At 38.4% G+C, this 17,027-nt stretch overlaps 3 protein-coding genes across 8 annotated transcripts in view; 2 read left to right on the top strand and 1 right to left on the bottom strand.

The window, feature by feature from the left end:
* irgq2 (immunity-related GTPase family, q2) overlaps nucleotides 1-1,477 on the top strand; it is a 2,079-nt gene extending 602 nt beyond the window's left edge. The window contains exon 2 of the mRNA XM_005950315.2: nucleotides 101-1,477. Within this exon, the coding sequence (XP_005950377.1) occupies nucleotides 103-1,242 (1,140 nt within the window). The 5' untranslated portion in view covers nucleotides 101-102 and the 3' untranslated portion in view covers nucleotides 1,243-1,477. The remainder of the gene's footprint in view (nucleotides 1-100) is intronic.
* A 38-nt stretch (nucleotides 1,478-1,515) lies between these two features.
* Nucleotides 1,516-10,100, top strand: si:dkey-24p1.1 (uncharacterized protein LOC556718 homolog). 4 transcript variants are annotated; one of them, XM_042215599.1, is made up of 18 exons: nucleotides 1,516-1,815; nucleotides 1,951-2,034; nucleotides 2,404-2,478; nucleotides 2,584-2,994; nucleotides 3,579-3,848; nucleotides 4,418-4,666; nucleotides 5,114-5,383; nucleotides 5,513-5,794; nucleotides 6,190-6,459; nucleotides 6,905-7,177; nucleotides 7,563-7,823; nucleotides 8,301-8,379; nucleotides 8,474-8,537; nucleotides 8,620-8,756; nucleotides 8,965-9,022; nucleotides 9,289-9,383; nucleotides 9,467-9,524; nucleotides 9,784-10,100. In XM_042215599.1, exons 3-18 carry the CDS (start codon nucleotides 2,430-2,432, stop codon nucleotides 10,000-10,002), a joined length of 3,045 nt encoding a protein of 1,014 aa, XP_042071533.1. In that variant the 5' UTR covers nucleotides 1,516-1,815; nucleotides 1,951-2,034; nucleotides 2,404-2,429; the 3' UTR covers nucleotides 10,003-10,100. The 4 variants fall into 4 exon arrangements, with proteins under 4 accessions (XP_042071533.1, XP_005950371.1, XP_042071532.1 ...); XM_005950309.3 differs by lacking the exon at nucleotides 1,951-2,034; XM_042215598.1 differs by having other exon boundaries at nucleotides 1,951-2,478.
* A 693-nt stretch (nucleotides 10,101-10,793) lies between these two features.
* On the bottom strand, nucleotides 10,794-16,674 carry LOC102313753 (myelin-associated glycoprotein). Of its 3 annotated transcripts, XM_014330323.2 has the most exons (12): nucleotides 15,827-16,674; nucleotides 15,678-15,717; nucleotides 15,290-15,361; nucleotides 14,778-15,143; nucleotides 14,388-14,684; nucleotides 13,715-13,972; nucleotides 13,372-13,632; nucleotides 12,539-12,805; nucleotides 12,143-12,439; nucleotides 11,957-12,047; nucleotides 11,506-11,575; nucleotides 10,794-11,024 (listed from the first exon to the last, which is right to left on the bottom strand). In XM_014330323.2, exons 3-12 carry the CDS (start codon nucleotides 15,333-15,335, stop codon nucleotides 10,794-10,796), a joined length of 2,184 nt encoding a protein of 727 aa, XP_014185809.1. In that variant the 5' UTR covers nucleotides 15,336-15,361; nucleotides 15,678-15,717; nucleotides 15,827-16,674. The 3 variants fall into 3 exon arrangements, with proteins under 3 accessions (XP_014185809.1, XP_014185807.1, XP_042071535.1); XM_014330321.2 differs by having other exon boundaries at nucleotides 14,778-15,361; XM_042215601.1 differs by lacking the exons at nucleotides 15,678-15,717; nucleotides 15,827-16,674 and having other exon boundaries at nucleotides 14,778-15,663.
* Nucleotides 16,675-17,027: the final 353 nt, after the last annotated feature.

The raw sequence follows: 17,027 nt of genomic DNA, 5'->3' as shown, positions 1-17,027 counted from the left end.
AGGGGGGGGGGTGTTGTTTTGTTTTTTTATTTACATTAACTTTCTATCCCAAACATTTTTAAGGCCTTTTTAAATAATTGTACTTTTTGTCTTTCCTTAGCGATGGCTGATGTCTTCAGAGGCCTAAACCTCCTTGAAACCCTTAAGGAATCTATTGAGAGCAATAGGTTATCAGATGTTAAGGATGCAGTGGAAGACCTCCTTATCAGCAGGATCAATTTGGGTGTGGTGGGGGACCGTGGGGAAGAAAAAGCTTCCTTCATGAACTCCCTCCGTGGTCTTGGGGCTGGCGATGATGGAGCAGCTCCTTCTCCAGCCTCTGTTCCTCCAGATGGTTTAGCAGGCTACCCTGACCCCAAACACCCTGACTTTCGCCTGTGGGACCTGCCACCTGTTCCAGACATATCTCCATTTGAACCAGAGGGATACATGGATAGATACAAGTTCCTGCGCTACAATGCAGTCTTTATGACATCCACACAGACAGTCCAACCCAACAGTGTAGATGTTTTCTTGGAGGCCCTTTCCCTGCAGCGACAAACTGTGTATTTCATTCTCTTAGCTTCAGTTAAAGATTCAGAAAAGATCCTGGAAGAAAAAAAGAAAGCCAGTCTGGAAGTGCTGAAATCAAAGGGTATGGCACAGCCTAAAGTCTACCTGGTTGCACCTGCCACCCTGGAGAGGTTTGACTTCCCTACTCTGTTAGCAGATATGAGTAATGATCTTCCAGAGATCAAGGCACACGCCCTTGTCTTAGCTCTACCAACACTCACCTCAGCTCTGGTCACTCAAAAAAAGGAAGCATTTAAAGCACTAGTATGGGCAGCTGCCTCACTGTCAGGTGGGGTATCCGCAATTCCTGTTCCCCTTGTTGCATCTATGGTGGATTCAAGTATAGGAGTGCGAATCTTGACCAAAGCACGGTTATCTCTTTGCCTGGATAATGAGTCCGTGGAGCGATTAGCCCGACAGCGAGGCATGGAACCTACAAAACTCAAAGAGTTACGAAACTGTGTGTTGTCAGTAGAGGTTAGCAAGGGTGAAGTGAAAAGGAGGTTGGCGGCAGCAGAGAAGGACTTGGCCACTGTTTCGTCGAAGCTGCTGGAGATGGCGATGCCTAGAAATGCTCGTTCGGTCAGCCGCTCCTTTGCTGCTATGCTGCAGGCTTTAAACAGTGCTATTGATGAGATGGCAGCTGATGCTCAAAACATACTAGCGGCTGCTCATGCAAAGGGGAAATGAAGTCAATTTTTTTTTCTTCATGTAATGTTCAAAAGTGTATATTTTTCATTTATAATACAAAAGTACAGTGTTAACACCATGTGAGCATAAATTCTGCAAATAAATGCCAAGCACTTTAAGATTCTCTGTGCTTGTCAATGCAGTGGTGTACACTTGAGAAGTTATTTATTTGTAAAAAATGTTTGGAATCATGTATGATTTTTGTTCCACTTCTCACGTGTGCACCACTTTGTATTGGTCTTTCACGTGGAATTTCAATAAAATTGATTCATGTTTGTGGCTGTAATGTGACAAAATGTGGAAAAGTTCAAGGGGGCCGAATACTTTTGCAAGCCACTGTAAATACTCACAAAACAGAAGCTTTCACTTTTAATAACCATGCTTTAAATAGATGAAGTGGGAGGAACTGAATGTGTACTGTAACAAGCTTGTTGAAAACTTCATCTTCAGATTCTCCTCTAGCTTGACTGGGCATGCAAATATATTCAAGGTTTTAAGTCAACTGTGAAAACTTCCTTTTTGCTACTTTAGGAGGGGTCATGCATTCTACATACCCTAACTGGATCCTCTAAGGTAAGAATAAGCTTTGTTCTGAAAACCTCTTCCTTGTTCCTTTTACTGCCTATTTCAAGTTGTCAGTAAGTATGTAATCTCTGTCTGTACTGATTCATCACCGCTGCAATGGTTATTGTCTCTTTTTTTTTATAGAAAACCTGAAGTTTTGAGTTGAATTATTTCTGATCTGGATTCCAGTTTTCCTTTGAAACATTACCCTTATATCCACAGAACAAAGTATTCTTTCATTCTTCTTTCTTCTTATGTGTGTGTAATGAATTGTTAAATGCATAAGTGACGCAAAAGTACTCTATCAATAAACCAACAGCACTATAGTGATGCGTTAAAAACAATTTTTTTTCTCCAAAGAACAAAATTTAAATTGCACTGCTGTAGATGTGTGAAAAAATGACCCAAGTGTAACCATTTAATTAACTATAAGGTTTCAAGAAGCAACAGCTTTCTGAAAGCTGTAGCAAACAGGAAGAAGGAAAATCCTGACAGTCACGTATTTGCACTGAAAACAAAAAGCTACCTTGTTATAAGTTGTAAAGCTTACAGTATGACTCAGTCCCATAAAAAAATATTCTTTGTTTTTTGTTGCAGAAATCAAGCTTTAGTTCTATGTGATAATGACAGGTCACACCCTTTGGTGGTTGATTTTGCTGTTTCTAATACAAAGTAGGTGTTTCATTACTCCATAATTAGTGCATTGTTTCCTTTTAACATCTGATTAGGGTCACATTTATTAACGAACTTTCTCACTGGTTTTTGTCATCGCTATAGGGTTTTCTTGTGAAATTCATCCTGAAAATCCCTTCAAATTACAAGACTCTAACTTGACAGCTACAGAGGGGTCCTGCATTGAAATCAAATGTCAAATCATAAAATCTGTCAGTGATGGTCCGGCGTCCTGGTTTTGGATGAAGGATGCAGTTTGGATAAATGGCAGTTTTAGTGCCACTACTATTTTCAGTTCTTCTGAGTCAAAACATCCTGTCAATGCACACTTTGCAAAAAGGGTGGAATATGTCGGCTCTCCATCTAGAAGTTGGAAAAATCCTCCTTCCTCACTGTGTAGTATATTAATTCGCGACCTGAATAAAACTGACACTGGAAACTATTCTTTTAGATATGTAGGAACATCTTCAAGTGATATTTGGACTACACAACCATTTACGAACCTCACAGTCACAGGTAAGAGCAAAGATCAGAGTGCTGAAAGATATACTGTTTTCATGTTTTATATTTTAGAGTACAAAACACTGAACTGAGCTGCTGTGGTTACAGAAAAAATCTGATTGGTTAAAATAATTTGATAGATAAAAAAAAAAACCAATGCCTTTTTTAAACTGAAGAAATTGCAACATAGAATTCATACATAAAATTTGGTCAGAAAAAAGTCATTTCACATATTTTATTTCATTAAGATGATAATAATGAACGATTTCTTGTGTGAGAACTCCATTTTCGGCACCTTATTTGCATTCCCCTTGGAAATATAAGTAAAGCGATCCCTTAGGTTTCATTTAATGGAACATAGTACAGATAAACAATACAGCTATATGCATACTAGCCATATTTAGCTAACACCTGATATTCCAATCCTCATGAGTTTTAACTAAGCTAGTAACATCAATGTATGATCCTGCAACCGTTTTTTAAATCTTCAGGGAGCAGCCTTATATTATTTGTTCCTAAAACAAACATATTTGTAGGGCTTGTATGCTATACTTTTAGATTTTATCACATTCCTGTTGTCTCTACCTTTACATTTGCAGAAAATCCATGTCTGCTCACTTTTGAGGAACCAAAAAACGTGACTGAAAATGGCAATGTAACACTTACATGCTCCACATTAAGCTCCTGTACTTCAGGCCTAAAAATTGAAGGTCCTTCGGCATCACTTTCCCAAAGCAAACCAGAGAACCCTAAAAAGACCACACTGAGTTTTAAAGTCACTTGGGAGGATGATGGGAGGATGTTTTCATGCCAAACAGAGAACAATACAGATCCATGTTTGATTCGGAATATCAGCCTCACTGTAGGATGTAAGTTCATAACTGAAAGTTTATTAATGTAGTTTCTACTGAAGTGTGGACCTAATTACTACTTTTGTAAAAGATATGAATGATGTTAAAGAGTCTGAGGACTAAGGGAGTAAAATTATTACATTACTTTATTACAAAAATTAGATTATTAAATAATACAAATTTGAACATTTTGTTAGCTGCCATTATTTCTCTGATAACAATGAATCTGTGAAACATCTGTTACTACTGTGTCAGAGTCAGATTAGAAGAAAGTGATAAAAAAAATTGATTTAAACAGATCTGCCACCAGAAAATGATCTTGTTCTGCTGCAAGATGAAAAATAGAAAAGTAGTGTGTTTCTGTTTTTTCTAACTCATTTCAGAAAACCTGAATTGGTACAGTGTGACACCTGCGTTGTAATAAATGTGATTAGCTATTTTCACCTTGCTGCATTTGTAAATATATGGATGTATCTGAAATCCAATACTTGTTCTATTCTGTCTATTTCATTTGTGTAAACAATCAACACACGGTGTACCTGTATGCACACTATTTGCTAATCTGTATTGATTTGCCTTTTGAACAGATGCTCCCAAAGACATGTCTGCAAATATAAGCTCTAACATTGTAAAGGAAGGAGAGTCTGTCAGTTTCACTTGCTCTGCTAAAGGACAACCTGAGCCCACTTTTACATGGACTAAAGATGGTCGAGATCTTGACTCAAAGGCCAATTGGATGATCTCATCAATTACTGCATCACAGAATGGATCATATATCTGTAAAGCTGTAAACAAATATGGGAGTAAAGAATTAGTGGTGACTGTCGGGGTTATTTGTGAGTATTGTTTCACATTAATTATATTGATCTATTCTTATAATTTTTTAGCAAATGTCTGAATGCCTTTTAATGGGTTTGTATCTCAGTGGTTTAAACTTATGTTGGTGCAGTTTAAGATATTGTCGTTGTATTTGGCATAAGCCTTTATTTTTTATGAGAATCCTGTATTTTAGCATTTTTTTAGTTCTGATTCATCAGCCCAGTATTTTCAGCGCTGATTATTACAATGAATCAACTTTACCAAACACTGACAGTAGCTACTGCTACTACTGCACCCAATGTATATACTACATATATATATATATATAATGTTTTTCCTCTACACCCCCCCCAATTTTTTTGCACATGTCGAGGAGCGTGTCAGGCTACATTTCACTGTGTGTTATACTTGTATAACTATGCATGTGACAAATAAAGAACCTTAACCTTAACCTTCTGTTATAGATGCCCCTGATGTTGACATAGAGATTTCACAGAAGTCTGGAAGAAGTCCAAAAACGATTATACAAGGAGATAAAGTCATTTTTACATGTTCTGTAAAGAGAAGCAACCCACCACCAGACTCTTTTACTTGGCAGAAAGACAAAACACATATTGATTCAAAACAGAGAATTGTTGTTGAAAACATACAGCCAGAAGACAGAGGTAAATACACATGTAGTGCCAAGAACACTGTGGGCTCTGGATCAAAAACTCTTCAACTTACGGTTCAATGTAAGTTTTAAACCTCTGAGTTCCATATGTTTATGAACATAACAGAGAAAATAAAAATAAATTAGTGTTGATGCTGTATTGACTGTTTCAGTATCAAAAGTATTCTGAAAGTTATTTACTGTTTTCCAGACAAACCAAGGAAAACTAACATTTCTATCCATCAAACAAGAGTGAAAATTAATACAACCGCAAAATTCACTTGTTTAACTGATGCATATCCAGACCCTTCAAGCTATTCCTGGTTCCATTATAAGCAGACTGACATCCCCCAGAAGAAGATGCTCATGGTTGTCATAGCAACTCTTCACTTAGAAAAAGTAAAAAGAGCAAATGAAGGATGTTACATATGCAACGCGAGCAACAGCATTGACACAGGGGACACTAGTAAGCCAGTGTGCATAGACGTATTGTGTAAGTACTCTGCTGACATATTAAAGTTTCTCTGCACTTTGTTTTAAAACTGATTCCCTTTATCAATCAGTACCATCACAGAGAAAAAAATGCATACATGCTTTTTCAGATTAATGTGATTATTACTGTTGTAGCATAGCGTTAGATGAAGCTGCACTTGCCTAATGATAATTAATTAGTATGTTAACTGTCAAGCAAACTAGTCTGTGTCAAATTAGATATTTTAACCCAAGTAAAAGCTCAAATTTGACTTAAACTGCAACTTTTATACAAAGAAAATAAAAACATTTAGTGAATGCTGGTTCAGCATAGAGCTGACATTCTGTTTAAGGACTGATCTTGTAATATCATTCAGCATGTTAAAAATGATGCTCACAGGTGCTTCCTCTCCACAGTTCCTCCCAATCATACCAATCTGTACATGACTGAGTTGGTCACTGAAGGCGACCCTGTCGAAGTCAACTGCACTGCTGAAAGTTTCCCACTGCCAACTTTCACTCTGGCAAGATATTCTAAATCAAATTCTCAGACTCCAGAATGGAGTTTAATTTTAGACAACTCCTACAAATTTAAGGCAAATTCAACAGACGCAGGCTTTTACACCTGCAAGGCCTCAAACAGCGAAGGAAACCAGTGGAGCTCAAAAAAGCAACTGGTGGTGAATTGTAAGCAATTGAGTGATGCATGTCTTTGTCATATATATGTTACATCCAACACAATTATATTCTGATAATATTCAATCATCTAATAACTAGACAATATCTTAAACTGAAATGTGGTTTTAGTACAATTCCTTAGGCAGTAAAGTTTAGCTGTTCCATACTTTCAAGCTCCTATTTTTTGTTTTTTTTACAAAAGACACATCATCAGCTCAGGAAACAGTGTTCAAGGTTCAAGAAACATGAGGCATTGTTGCAATATATTAACTACTGTTGTTTTTCTTGATTAACAGATTAGATTATTTTACTGCTGAATTTCAGCTATAATAGAATTTGAGTTGTAAATAATTTAAATATTAAGGTTATGATTTTACAGAAAGATCTTGTGATTAAAAAGAAACAAATAAAAACATCATCTCATTTCTTTGTTTATAATTTGCGTTAAATGCAGATAGCCCCAGAGAGGTGAAAATAACAGGTCATCCTGGTCTTATTGTAAAAGAGAATGAGTCATTAACACTGGATTGCAGTGCCAACTCGTACCCATCAGTAAGCTCCTTCACCTGGATGAAGATGATCGATGGGATGATGGAAAGCACTATAAGCACTGGGACACCGTTCATTGTGGATTCTGCCAGTGTCTCTGACAGCGGGAAGTACCGCTGTACGGCCACAAATAAAATTGGAACGGGGAAATCAGTGCAAGTTGAAGTTAAAGTTAAGCGTGAGTACACTTGAATATTTCAGTCATCGTTTCTCACCAACAACAGAGTATCCACACGTCTAATACTTTGCTTTGTAATTATTTACTCATTTCATCTAAACTTCAAATATGACGTGGACTCTAACAAGTGGTTGATTTTACTGGTTTTAGTTTTTCATTCTGGGACAAGTAAAATGCTTTAGAAAGGTCATTCAGATTGTGCCGCATGTGCACTTTGGACCAGCAACTAAGGGATATGAGAAAGGAACATTTCTAACTCTACATGAAACAGCTTTGAATAGAGCAACTGTACATTGTCATTTTAAAACTTTCCATATTTAGCTATTCTGTCTTTTTTTGAAATCATTATTTTGCGTTTCCTTTTCTTCTCTGTTCCTCTGTTTAGATGGTCCAAAATTCACAAAGATTGAAAAAGAAAAGGAAGAGCAGCATGATGAACTGACAGGAGTGAAACTGAGGTGCATCAGTCAGTGCTATCCTGAAGTCACGCAATATTCATGGTACCAGAGGATAAACAAAAAAGAGAACAAAAATGTAGCAAACGGTACGGATATTTTTGTGAGATCAGACCAGCCTGGGGAGTACTACTGCGTCGCAAAAAACGAAATTGGTGAAAGATCATCTGAGCCAATCAAGCTATTTGACGGTGAGTGAATTCCAAAGGCATTGACCTTTATCTCTACTATGCATTGTTTTTATATAATAATACATTTAAATTATATTTTTCCTTTTTTTAATACGTATATAAAACTTTGTAGCGGTGTAGAGCGGGGTCATGTTAACAAGCCATCAACATTTGTTTTAACAATATTACATTATTTAATAAGCTCAACTTATTCATGTCCAGGTATTTACAACTCAGTGCCTATTATCCATCACCTACTCCTGCATAATGTCTGTGTACTCAAAGTAAACATGTGTCAGGTTACCCTTATTTGAAAAGTACATTTAGACAGAACAAAGAAAAAAAATCATACACACAATGTGTTTATGCCCTTAAAAGTAACACTGCCCATTGAACTGTCTTGGTGGAGGTTTGTGCTCTTTGGGTGCTTTTTGTTTTGCTGTGCTACCTGTTCACAAATCTCTCTATATACTGATGTTCTGTCTCTTCTAACCACAGACACAGTTATGAAGATTGTGGAGGTCTTCTCGCTTTGTCTTATTTTTCTAATTGTATGCATACTCATCTTTTTGTACAGGTAATATACAAAGTAAATAACAAATAGTTTCCATTAGAGAAACGTGTTCGGGTGATTGGCCTGTATGACTGCTCTTCTGCCCCTTTGTTTACAGACGCAGAAGGAACAATTTAATTCAACAAAGAACTACAAATGTGTGGTCCTGGAGTAGTTTTCTGGTATTAACTCATATGTTAAATCTTTTGAATTGTTAGTGAAATGAAACAAAAATGATGCATTTCCATCTGTAAACTGAATCAGGGTTCCTGGAATGGAGTCAGCAGGAGCAGTGGGAATCAGAGTGGTTTGGCAGAGCCGTTCAGGAGCAGAGATGACCTCTTGCTAAACCATCCATGTCAACCAAATGCCCAACGACCCCAGCGTCATCCAGACAGCACGTAAGTCTGCAGCAGCTCGCACTGTCCAGCTCAGAACAAGGGACTCATTGTTGGCAGGGGAGCTGGGTGCTGCTGCTCACTCTTTCGTCAAAGCACCCATTTAACATCATTCAGTTATGAATGGCACACCCAGAGTCTGCTCAGCTTTTGAATGGTTCTGATTCTGAATGTGCATTTTTTTATTTTTAACATCATTATTTTTCCACAGGACTGCATCCAACGTGAACACTGTTTACTCTGCTGTGAATCTGCCCAAAAGCAAACAGGTGATCCAATCATATCAGTGCAAGCTCAACAAAGACAAATCCATTTAAAATGTTTCAGTACTTTAGGGGCTCTGTAGAAAATAATAAAAGTCAAGAGTAGTTTGTAAAGTTTTATCTCCACTAATCCAGCCTTATGCTTATGCTGTCCCTTACTGTTGATATATATCTGTCAGTATACTTATTAATTATCCTTCATGTAAGGCATGAATGAACTGATTCAGTTGCTACTCTACATTCATTGACAAGTTCTCTCTGCATTTGCTCAGGCTGCCTCTGCACAAAACCCAATCAAAGGACATGGTGGAAACATGGGAAATGATTCTCTCAACTACGCTTCTGTGTTCTTTGAGAATAGAAAAAAGTGAGAATTCAGTTCTGTATATAAAAGGAGCCTAAATGATATGTTATTACGTGACTTCTTTTATGACTATATGTTTTCCCCAGGGATTCAGAGGAGGATGCTGAGTACTCTGTGGTGTCAAAGCCTAAGAAGTCAAAAGTGGTAAGAAAGCTCAAAATGCCTTTTTCCCCCTGTATCTCATTCAGTTTATTAGCTTATTTCATTGTATTTGTATTGTATTTGTATATCATATACTCATTGTATATGATATACAAATACAAATAAAAATCATTGTAGCAAGGAAAATTAAGTTAAGGCAAAGTAAAGAATGAAAATGATCTTCAACAAGGGTTATTTTTGTACATCAAATCCAGACACTGTCAGAAATTATGACACCGTTTTGTCACTTTTTGTCATCTAGACAGAACAAGAAGTGCAGGAGGACTATGAGAACATTGGCGAAGAACTTCCACCCAAACCTCCATATACATATAACTTTGACTCAGAGACAGATACCAGTGAAGATGAGGTGGAGGTCAACTATGCTCATGTGAACATTAAGCCAAAGTCTGGCCACCAGCGAGACTCCAGCAGCAGCAGCAGCGAAGATGAAACTCAGTACTCTCAGGTCAAAATTTGACTAAAAATGCTTTGATCCTATTCAGACATCTCTGCCAGTTTGTGCCATGGACGTTCTGAAATATATTTGCCAGGCTAACTATACTGAACAAGGCTTGTATTACCTCATTGTTTCTTTTTTCCTTCCTGGGATATAATTTTAGCTTCCCTTTATGTATAGTAATAAGTCCCCACAAGTACACAAACCTATCTTTTTATCATAGATGTAAGACTGTTGGGGAAGTGTATATGGATAAGTGATAAAATGAAATGACTGCTGTTGTAAAATTGTGCTCCCATCTTCCTGCTGAGTTTTTTAATGTATATATCTGTCTTGAAATTAAAGTACTTTACTGTATGCATAGTTCCATTTCATAACCTGCTTTGACACAAGCTGTTGTTTGATGGCAAACTTGACTGCAGGGCCAGTTACTCTTTTAATCACATAATAATTATGCATTACAAAGTTGTCAATAAAAACAAGTGCCTAACAAGTTTTAGGTTGTACCTGCTTCTTACACACTCCACAAAGGTTTTTTTAGAATTAGACAAAGGTTAGTCATATGCATATAGTTAAAGATTCAACCTCAGCATACAGATATGCCTTTTTTTTCCGTCATGCTATTTTTACTAGTAAGACAGGAGAAGAATTTACAGACGAGGATCAAAACCAGGGCCGGAGGGAATGTCCAAACTCCTGGGCTTCTGCTGTCAATTCCTCTAAAGCTAAGTGACCACTTTCTCATCAACCCTTCATGTAAGTCCCTTAGCATCTTTCTTTCTTCCAAAATGAGCATCTGCAAGTGTTTCTTCCTACTTTGCATCTCCTCCATTGCTTGGTGCTTCTCGATGGATCTCAGAATCCACACCAGTCTTAGAGGCCAGGCCTTTGATCTCACCTTCCCCGAGCTTGCCCTCTGACCTGGCCTGAAGTTGAGCAAAGTCCACATCAGCATAATGGAGAGAGTCATCCTTGTATTCTGCTGCTTCTGCCTCAAGAATGGCTTTATTGACATAAATCACATCTGCCTTTGAAGAGTTAGTCTACAGAGAAACCACAACAGTGTGTTTCAGTAACACAGAAAAGATGTGTTTTTTTCTATTTCAATAATGAGGTTCACTTTAACTGTGTTTTTTTAAGAGCATATGTTTTGGCATACTATATTCACATTTACTATGCAAGAAAACGTTCATTTTATCATTCAAACAGGACACACCATTAGCTCAGAGAGTCAGAATACGTTTTGGAATCTAAAGAGCTTGGAAAGAAAGACGTCTGGAAGTTTCTTGAAGACGTTTCTTCTCTCAGCCGAGAAGCTTCTTCCTCTTTCCAAGCTCTTTAGACTTGGTCTTTAGACTACGATGACCTGGATGACTGAGAACCTTCGCAGACAATATGTTTTGGTGTTTAAATCACACTAACACATTGGCAAGTACACAGGAAGAGCTGGAGGCAAACTCATTCTACCACAGGTGGGATTTTTTTCTTCATCTAACTCATATATATGCATCAACATAAACTCACCTCATTGGTGACTAAACAGTCTGAAATATCCACAAGTCCCTTGTCAAGTGAAACATTGCCCTTCCTTTTCCTGCAACCATCACAGAAAGGTGAAAGGTTTAATTCACATTAAAGATTTTACATTGAAATATGCTTTAGGAAAAATACTTTCTCCTTGAAAATTCCTTGCCACAAGGTTAAAAACTCTAAAAGTCGTTATCCCCCTGATAATGTTTTGATTTTGTCACAATTCATGTATTACACGTGTGTGTTTTCAGCTTCAAGGTGGGCAGATAAAGTTTCATCAGAAGGCTGCCTTGTTAGTAATGATTTGTGGCAGCTGTGGTTGCTCTATAATTAGTCAGCTTACAAAAGGAACCTTGAAATATGTCTGTTATATGCATTTTTGATTATACATGATAATCGTAACCTACTTTGAAAATATCTGGTACCAGTGTTCTGTGTTCCTCACCTGTAAAGGCATATCAGTAGCGGTATGAAAACCAGCAGCATCCCCAGTGCTCCCACTCCAGAACCAATCAGCAAAGAAAGAGTATGGAGGACTTAAAAAAAAAACAGTCATATCAATCACTAAAAGATGCAAATGACACAACAGAAAAGCCAAATATAAAATGAAGCTTCCTACAGATATGTTTACCTAGCTGAGTTTCACTGGAGGATATATTGAAAGCTATACTATCAGACCCCAGGGAGTTGCTGCTCAGACAGACCAGAGAGGGCATGTCTTGGCCCAGGTAGTACAGAGTGATGATGCTCCTCACGCTCGTGCTCCCCAGATTTACTTCCCGAATTGGGATATCAGCAGAGTGATTGACAAGCTCGCCAGCCAGCTGCCAAACCAGGGAGGGAAGCGGGTTCCCCTGAGTGTTACAGGTACATCGGATCTGGGACAAAATCTTCACACAGCGGGAAGAAAATAGGATCTCTGGAGCAACTGAGACAAAGAAGGTAATGGGTTAACTAGGCTTATGGGCGCTTTTCTTGGGGAAACATAAAGGCTTCAAAGGAATGAAAGCAAGAATAAGAGTCTTACATGTGACATCAATGCTGACAGGCTCTGAGCATTCAGCTCCATGGACATTAAGAGCTTCACAATGATATTGATCATCTGAGAGTTTGGTCACATTGAAGGTGAAGTGTTGCTCAAAGCCCACCGCTTCCTTTTTCCTTCCTGCCACCTGGAACCAGGTGAAGTTCACCGCTGCTGGATTGGCGATGCTTGTGCAAGTCAGAGTCACAGAGCTGCCATCCAGCACAGGACCAGAAGGGTCAACAGACACTGAAGTATTTTTAGGAGGATCTGAAAGGAAAATAATGTTCCTTGTTAGTATTGCATTCAAAGACTTTTTTTTACTTGTTTGGGAATGCATATTCAGCCTTTCAGAAAATATATCAATTAGGATGTTCTGGTGCAAGTTTTAGGGCAGAAAGTTATTAATTGATATGCATAATACTTTTTTCTTTTTCATTGTGATTCATATTATTCCTTTTTGATAGAATTAATTGTGTTTTGCTTTGGGGGGGCTTTAATCATACTTTTCTGTACTCTTACAGCTTGATGAGGACACAAATTAAACAAAACAGCTACACATACATTCAGACACTGGCACACATGTGGACACAGTGGAGCTCAGTCATGATGGACTCAGAAGGTTTTGAGGTTGTCACGCAATATGACAATGTGTTACTGTCCATAGCTCAGACACTAGTGTTGCCCTGTTAACAAGTCTTGGCCCCAGATCATGTTGGGTTGAGCACAGCTGGATATACAGTAGAGCCATGTTCAGGACGTGAGCACACTGGAGACATACAGTTTTGTTTGTTTTCGGTGTAAATCAATGTCTTTACTGTGTTAAATTAACTCACACTGAATGTCCAGCTGAATTGCTGCTGACGTTTCCTCTCCCAGATCATTTTTGGCTGTACAGTGGTAATCACCGCTGTGGCTGGTGTCGGCACCGTCTATGACCAAGACTGGTCCGAGCTCCTTATCCATCTCATTATCTCTGTACCAGGTGTAGTTGGTCACTGGTGGGTTAGAGCGGCTCTTACAGATCAGAGAAACAGAGCTGCCCTCCAGAACTGGACCAGTGGGATCGACGATTACTGTTGTTTCCCTCGGGGAAACTGGAAAAATAAACAAGCATGGGTTCAGTCTATGCTGTGATCCAACATTTATAATCTGTCTTTTTGTTTCAGGCTCACTTACACTGTACGTCAATCTGAGTGATAGAAGAATTCTGGCTTCCATAACTGTTACTGACTCCACAAAAAAACTGACTGTCAACTTCTGACACTGTGGCTGAAAACCTCTTCTTAGATCCCACCACTGACACCTGATCTCCATTCACTTTGTACCAGGTGTAGCTGTCCACGGCTGGATTTGCATTAGTGTTGCAGGTCACGGTCACTGAGCTGCCTTCTTTTACAGGACCAGAGTAACTAACGGATGTGTTATTTGGAGGATCTGTAAGAGAAATATGAAATTGTTAATACACAATCTATCTGCACAGACAGATTTTTTGGGCCACTCATAATCAGTGTCAAGCCTACAACTGGAATGATAAACATTTGTCTTTTCACATCAGCAAAACTGGATTTGTGTTTCTGGAGACCTGCCAAATGTTTACAATGTAACCAAGGGTCTATCCCAGCTGTAGCGCTTGATTGGAACTTGATTGAATGGCAAAACTGAAGCTCATTGAAACAGAGTGACTTTTGAAACTATACAAAAAAAAAACCTAAACCATCTGATTAGATGTTCTTTTATAGGTTTTTTATTATCCTGGAGAAGACCAAATCAGATAATATCAGACCATAAATAAAATCATGTTATGGTATGAATGCAAACAATAAAAGAAAAGGTGATAAAATATACTCACAAAGAACACTTAGCGTCAGAATTTTTTCATACAGAAGGTCACTTTTCCCAGCTTGTCGGTTATAGACGGCAGTGCAAGAAACTTTTTGTTCATTGTGAAGGTGAGAAGCAGTGAAGTTCATCACAGAGGTCGCAGGGTTAGCTTCCACTTCCTCCTCTGTGTCACCTAAAGCGGGCGACCATGTCAGAAGTGGAGGAAGAATGGGACAGTGAGAAACAGCGGAGCAGGTCAATGCCACTGCAGTTCCTTCTTCTACCTCCAGGTTCAATGGAGTTATGGTAGGTTTAGGCAGTGAATCTGAAAAGTAGAACAATACAAAAATGACATAATGACCTAAAATGTAGTAAAGATGTGGCTTTATGTGTAGAATAGCAAGAGGAGGGGACAAACTTTGAGTGGATATGAGGACACTTGAAGGAAAGTTAAACTTCAAATCATTGTCACACTGCAGTCTGAAGTAATAGTTGTCATAATGGCGTGGTGGCATGTTGTTGAAGATGGTGGTGCAGTCTTTGTCACGCAGGATTCCAGTCAGGTTTCCTTGCTGGATATTTAAACTTCCACTTGCACCAGTGAGGCTGGAATCAAACACCGGAGTTCTACTCCAGCCTTTCTTCCAGATAGCTTTACATGAATCATCCAGGAATTCCTCCCATTCTGGGGGCAAGGTGAATCTGCAGCGGATCAACAGGCAGGATCCACTCAGTGCTTCTACAGTCTGAGGCAAGAAGACTGCCCAGTTTTGGCATAAGCTACCTGAGTTGAAGCAGCAGAAACATGACATTAGGTATGGTAAAGTAAACATTCTAATTACCGCCAACGTAAAGGTTCTGCATTTGCATCTACATATGTGGAAAGACAGATAAGTCCCCAGCAACATGACTGAAATTAAAATAACATACCTTGAAGTAGACTGCATATAAAGAAAACCTTTATTGCAACCGTCATATTCGTCTGATGATCCGAGTGAGGTACTGGAAACAGGACACTTTTATTGCTTGCTATAAATGTTATTGTATGGCTAACATTCAAACATAGTCTTTAGGACAAGCTGAGAGTCACACTATCTCCATTCTACAAAATGTTGATGTTTTGCTGAAAATAACTGAGATATTGTTTTAAGCCAGTGAGACTTTGTTTGCTTCATTGTTTATGTAATTATTCCCCTTTTTGAAGGTAATAATTAACTAAAAAAGAGGAAGCAATATAAAAATCATCCATGATCTTATTCTTTATCCTCAACAGTATTTCATATAATATTTAGTACTTTTATTAAGGTAACAGTCTTACCTTAAAAGCCAACAGAAGTGTTCAGCATACAGTGTCTTTTCTGGAAAAAAAAAAATTAAAAAAACTAATTTGAGGTCACAAATCCTGAGATCATTTTAAAGTATACAATCATAACAATAATATTAATAAAGTTAAAATGAAGGGTTTACAAGCATTAAAGCATCAGTAGTAGTAATCCAACAAGTGAGTCATGTCAGACTGGTAGTGTGTCTGGATGTCGCACACAGCTCTTGTCAGATGTGTCCGGGGAGTGGCGTGTAGCAGAACAACGAGGTTTTGATACTCTCTCTGTATTTCAGCTGTTTTAACCAAGTGCAGAATTGTGCATGATAATGCATTATTTGTATAATGCATTTGATCCCACTGAGAGCTTGAAATGGGAAAGAAAGGTGAATTATGAGCTGATGTTAATATTCTATGACACAATAAAGACAGAATAAAGACAGTTCTGGTACCTTGTACCAGCAACGTGTACCTAATAAAGTGCCTGGTGAGTGTACACAGTGATGTACTTGGAAATAGCTCGACACTAAACTGATTTTCAATGTTATGTTTTTCAGGAGCAAGGGTGATATACAGAACTGCAGTAACTACAAAAGTCAGCAGAAGCAAGACGTGTGTGGGCAAGGGAGACACGTGGAAAGCTGAACATGTTACGTACGAGGTAATGACGGTGAATGAGTTTTAAGTATCTGGGGTCAACCATCCAAAGTAACTGACAATGCACAGGAGAGGTGAAGAAGAGAGGATGAAGGTAAGGTGGGGTGGAGTTGGTTGAGTTCAGTGTCAGGTGACAAGGCAAAGGGAAGGTTTACAAGATGATAGCGAGACCTGCTCTGTGGTTTGGAGATGGTGACACTGATGAAAAGACAGCCGGCTTCGCTGGAGGTGGCAGAATTGAAAATGCCAAGATTTTCACTGGGAGTGACCAGAATGGACACTACTAAAAATCAGAGTGACAACTCAGGTTGAGCAGTTTGGGGACAAAGTTAGAGATAGCGTAGACATTTCAACCTTGCAGAGAAGCAACAGTTGATAACAGACAAAGGATGTTGTTGATGTAGTGAAGGAGGACATGCAGAGGGTTGGAGTAACACGGGAGGATGCCAGGGACAGGGTGACATGGAGCCAGATGATCTGCTGTGGCAGCCATTAAAGGGAGCAGCCGAAAGAAGATGATGACAAGAAGATGACAAACTGGATCATATCTGTAACTTCCACATTCATTCGTCAGAATTATTTACTATTGCAACCATCTTACAATAAAAAAATGTATTATGAATAAATGCAGATAAAACTTTTTTTTATGAATAAAATTTTAATAGTGCATAACAGTGTATGTCTTCATTT

The sequence above is a fragment of the Haplochromis burtoni genome, unplaced genomic scaffold, assembly GCF_018398535.1.
Source record: "Haplochromis burtoni strain Fernald_Lab_line unplaced genomic scaffold, NCSU_Asbu1 Contig_773, whole genome shotgun sequence".
Lineage (NCBI taxonomy): Eukaryota > Metazoa > Chordata > Actinopteri > Cichliformes > Cichlidae > Haplochromis > Haplochromis burtoni.
Note: the sequence above shows the minus strand (reverse complement) of the source record. Positions and strands in the feature narration are given on the sequence as shown.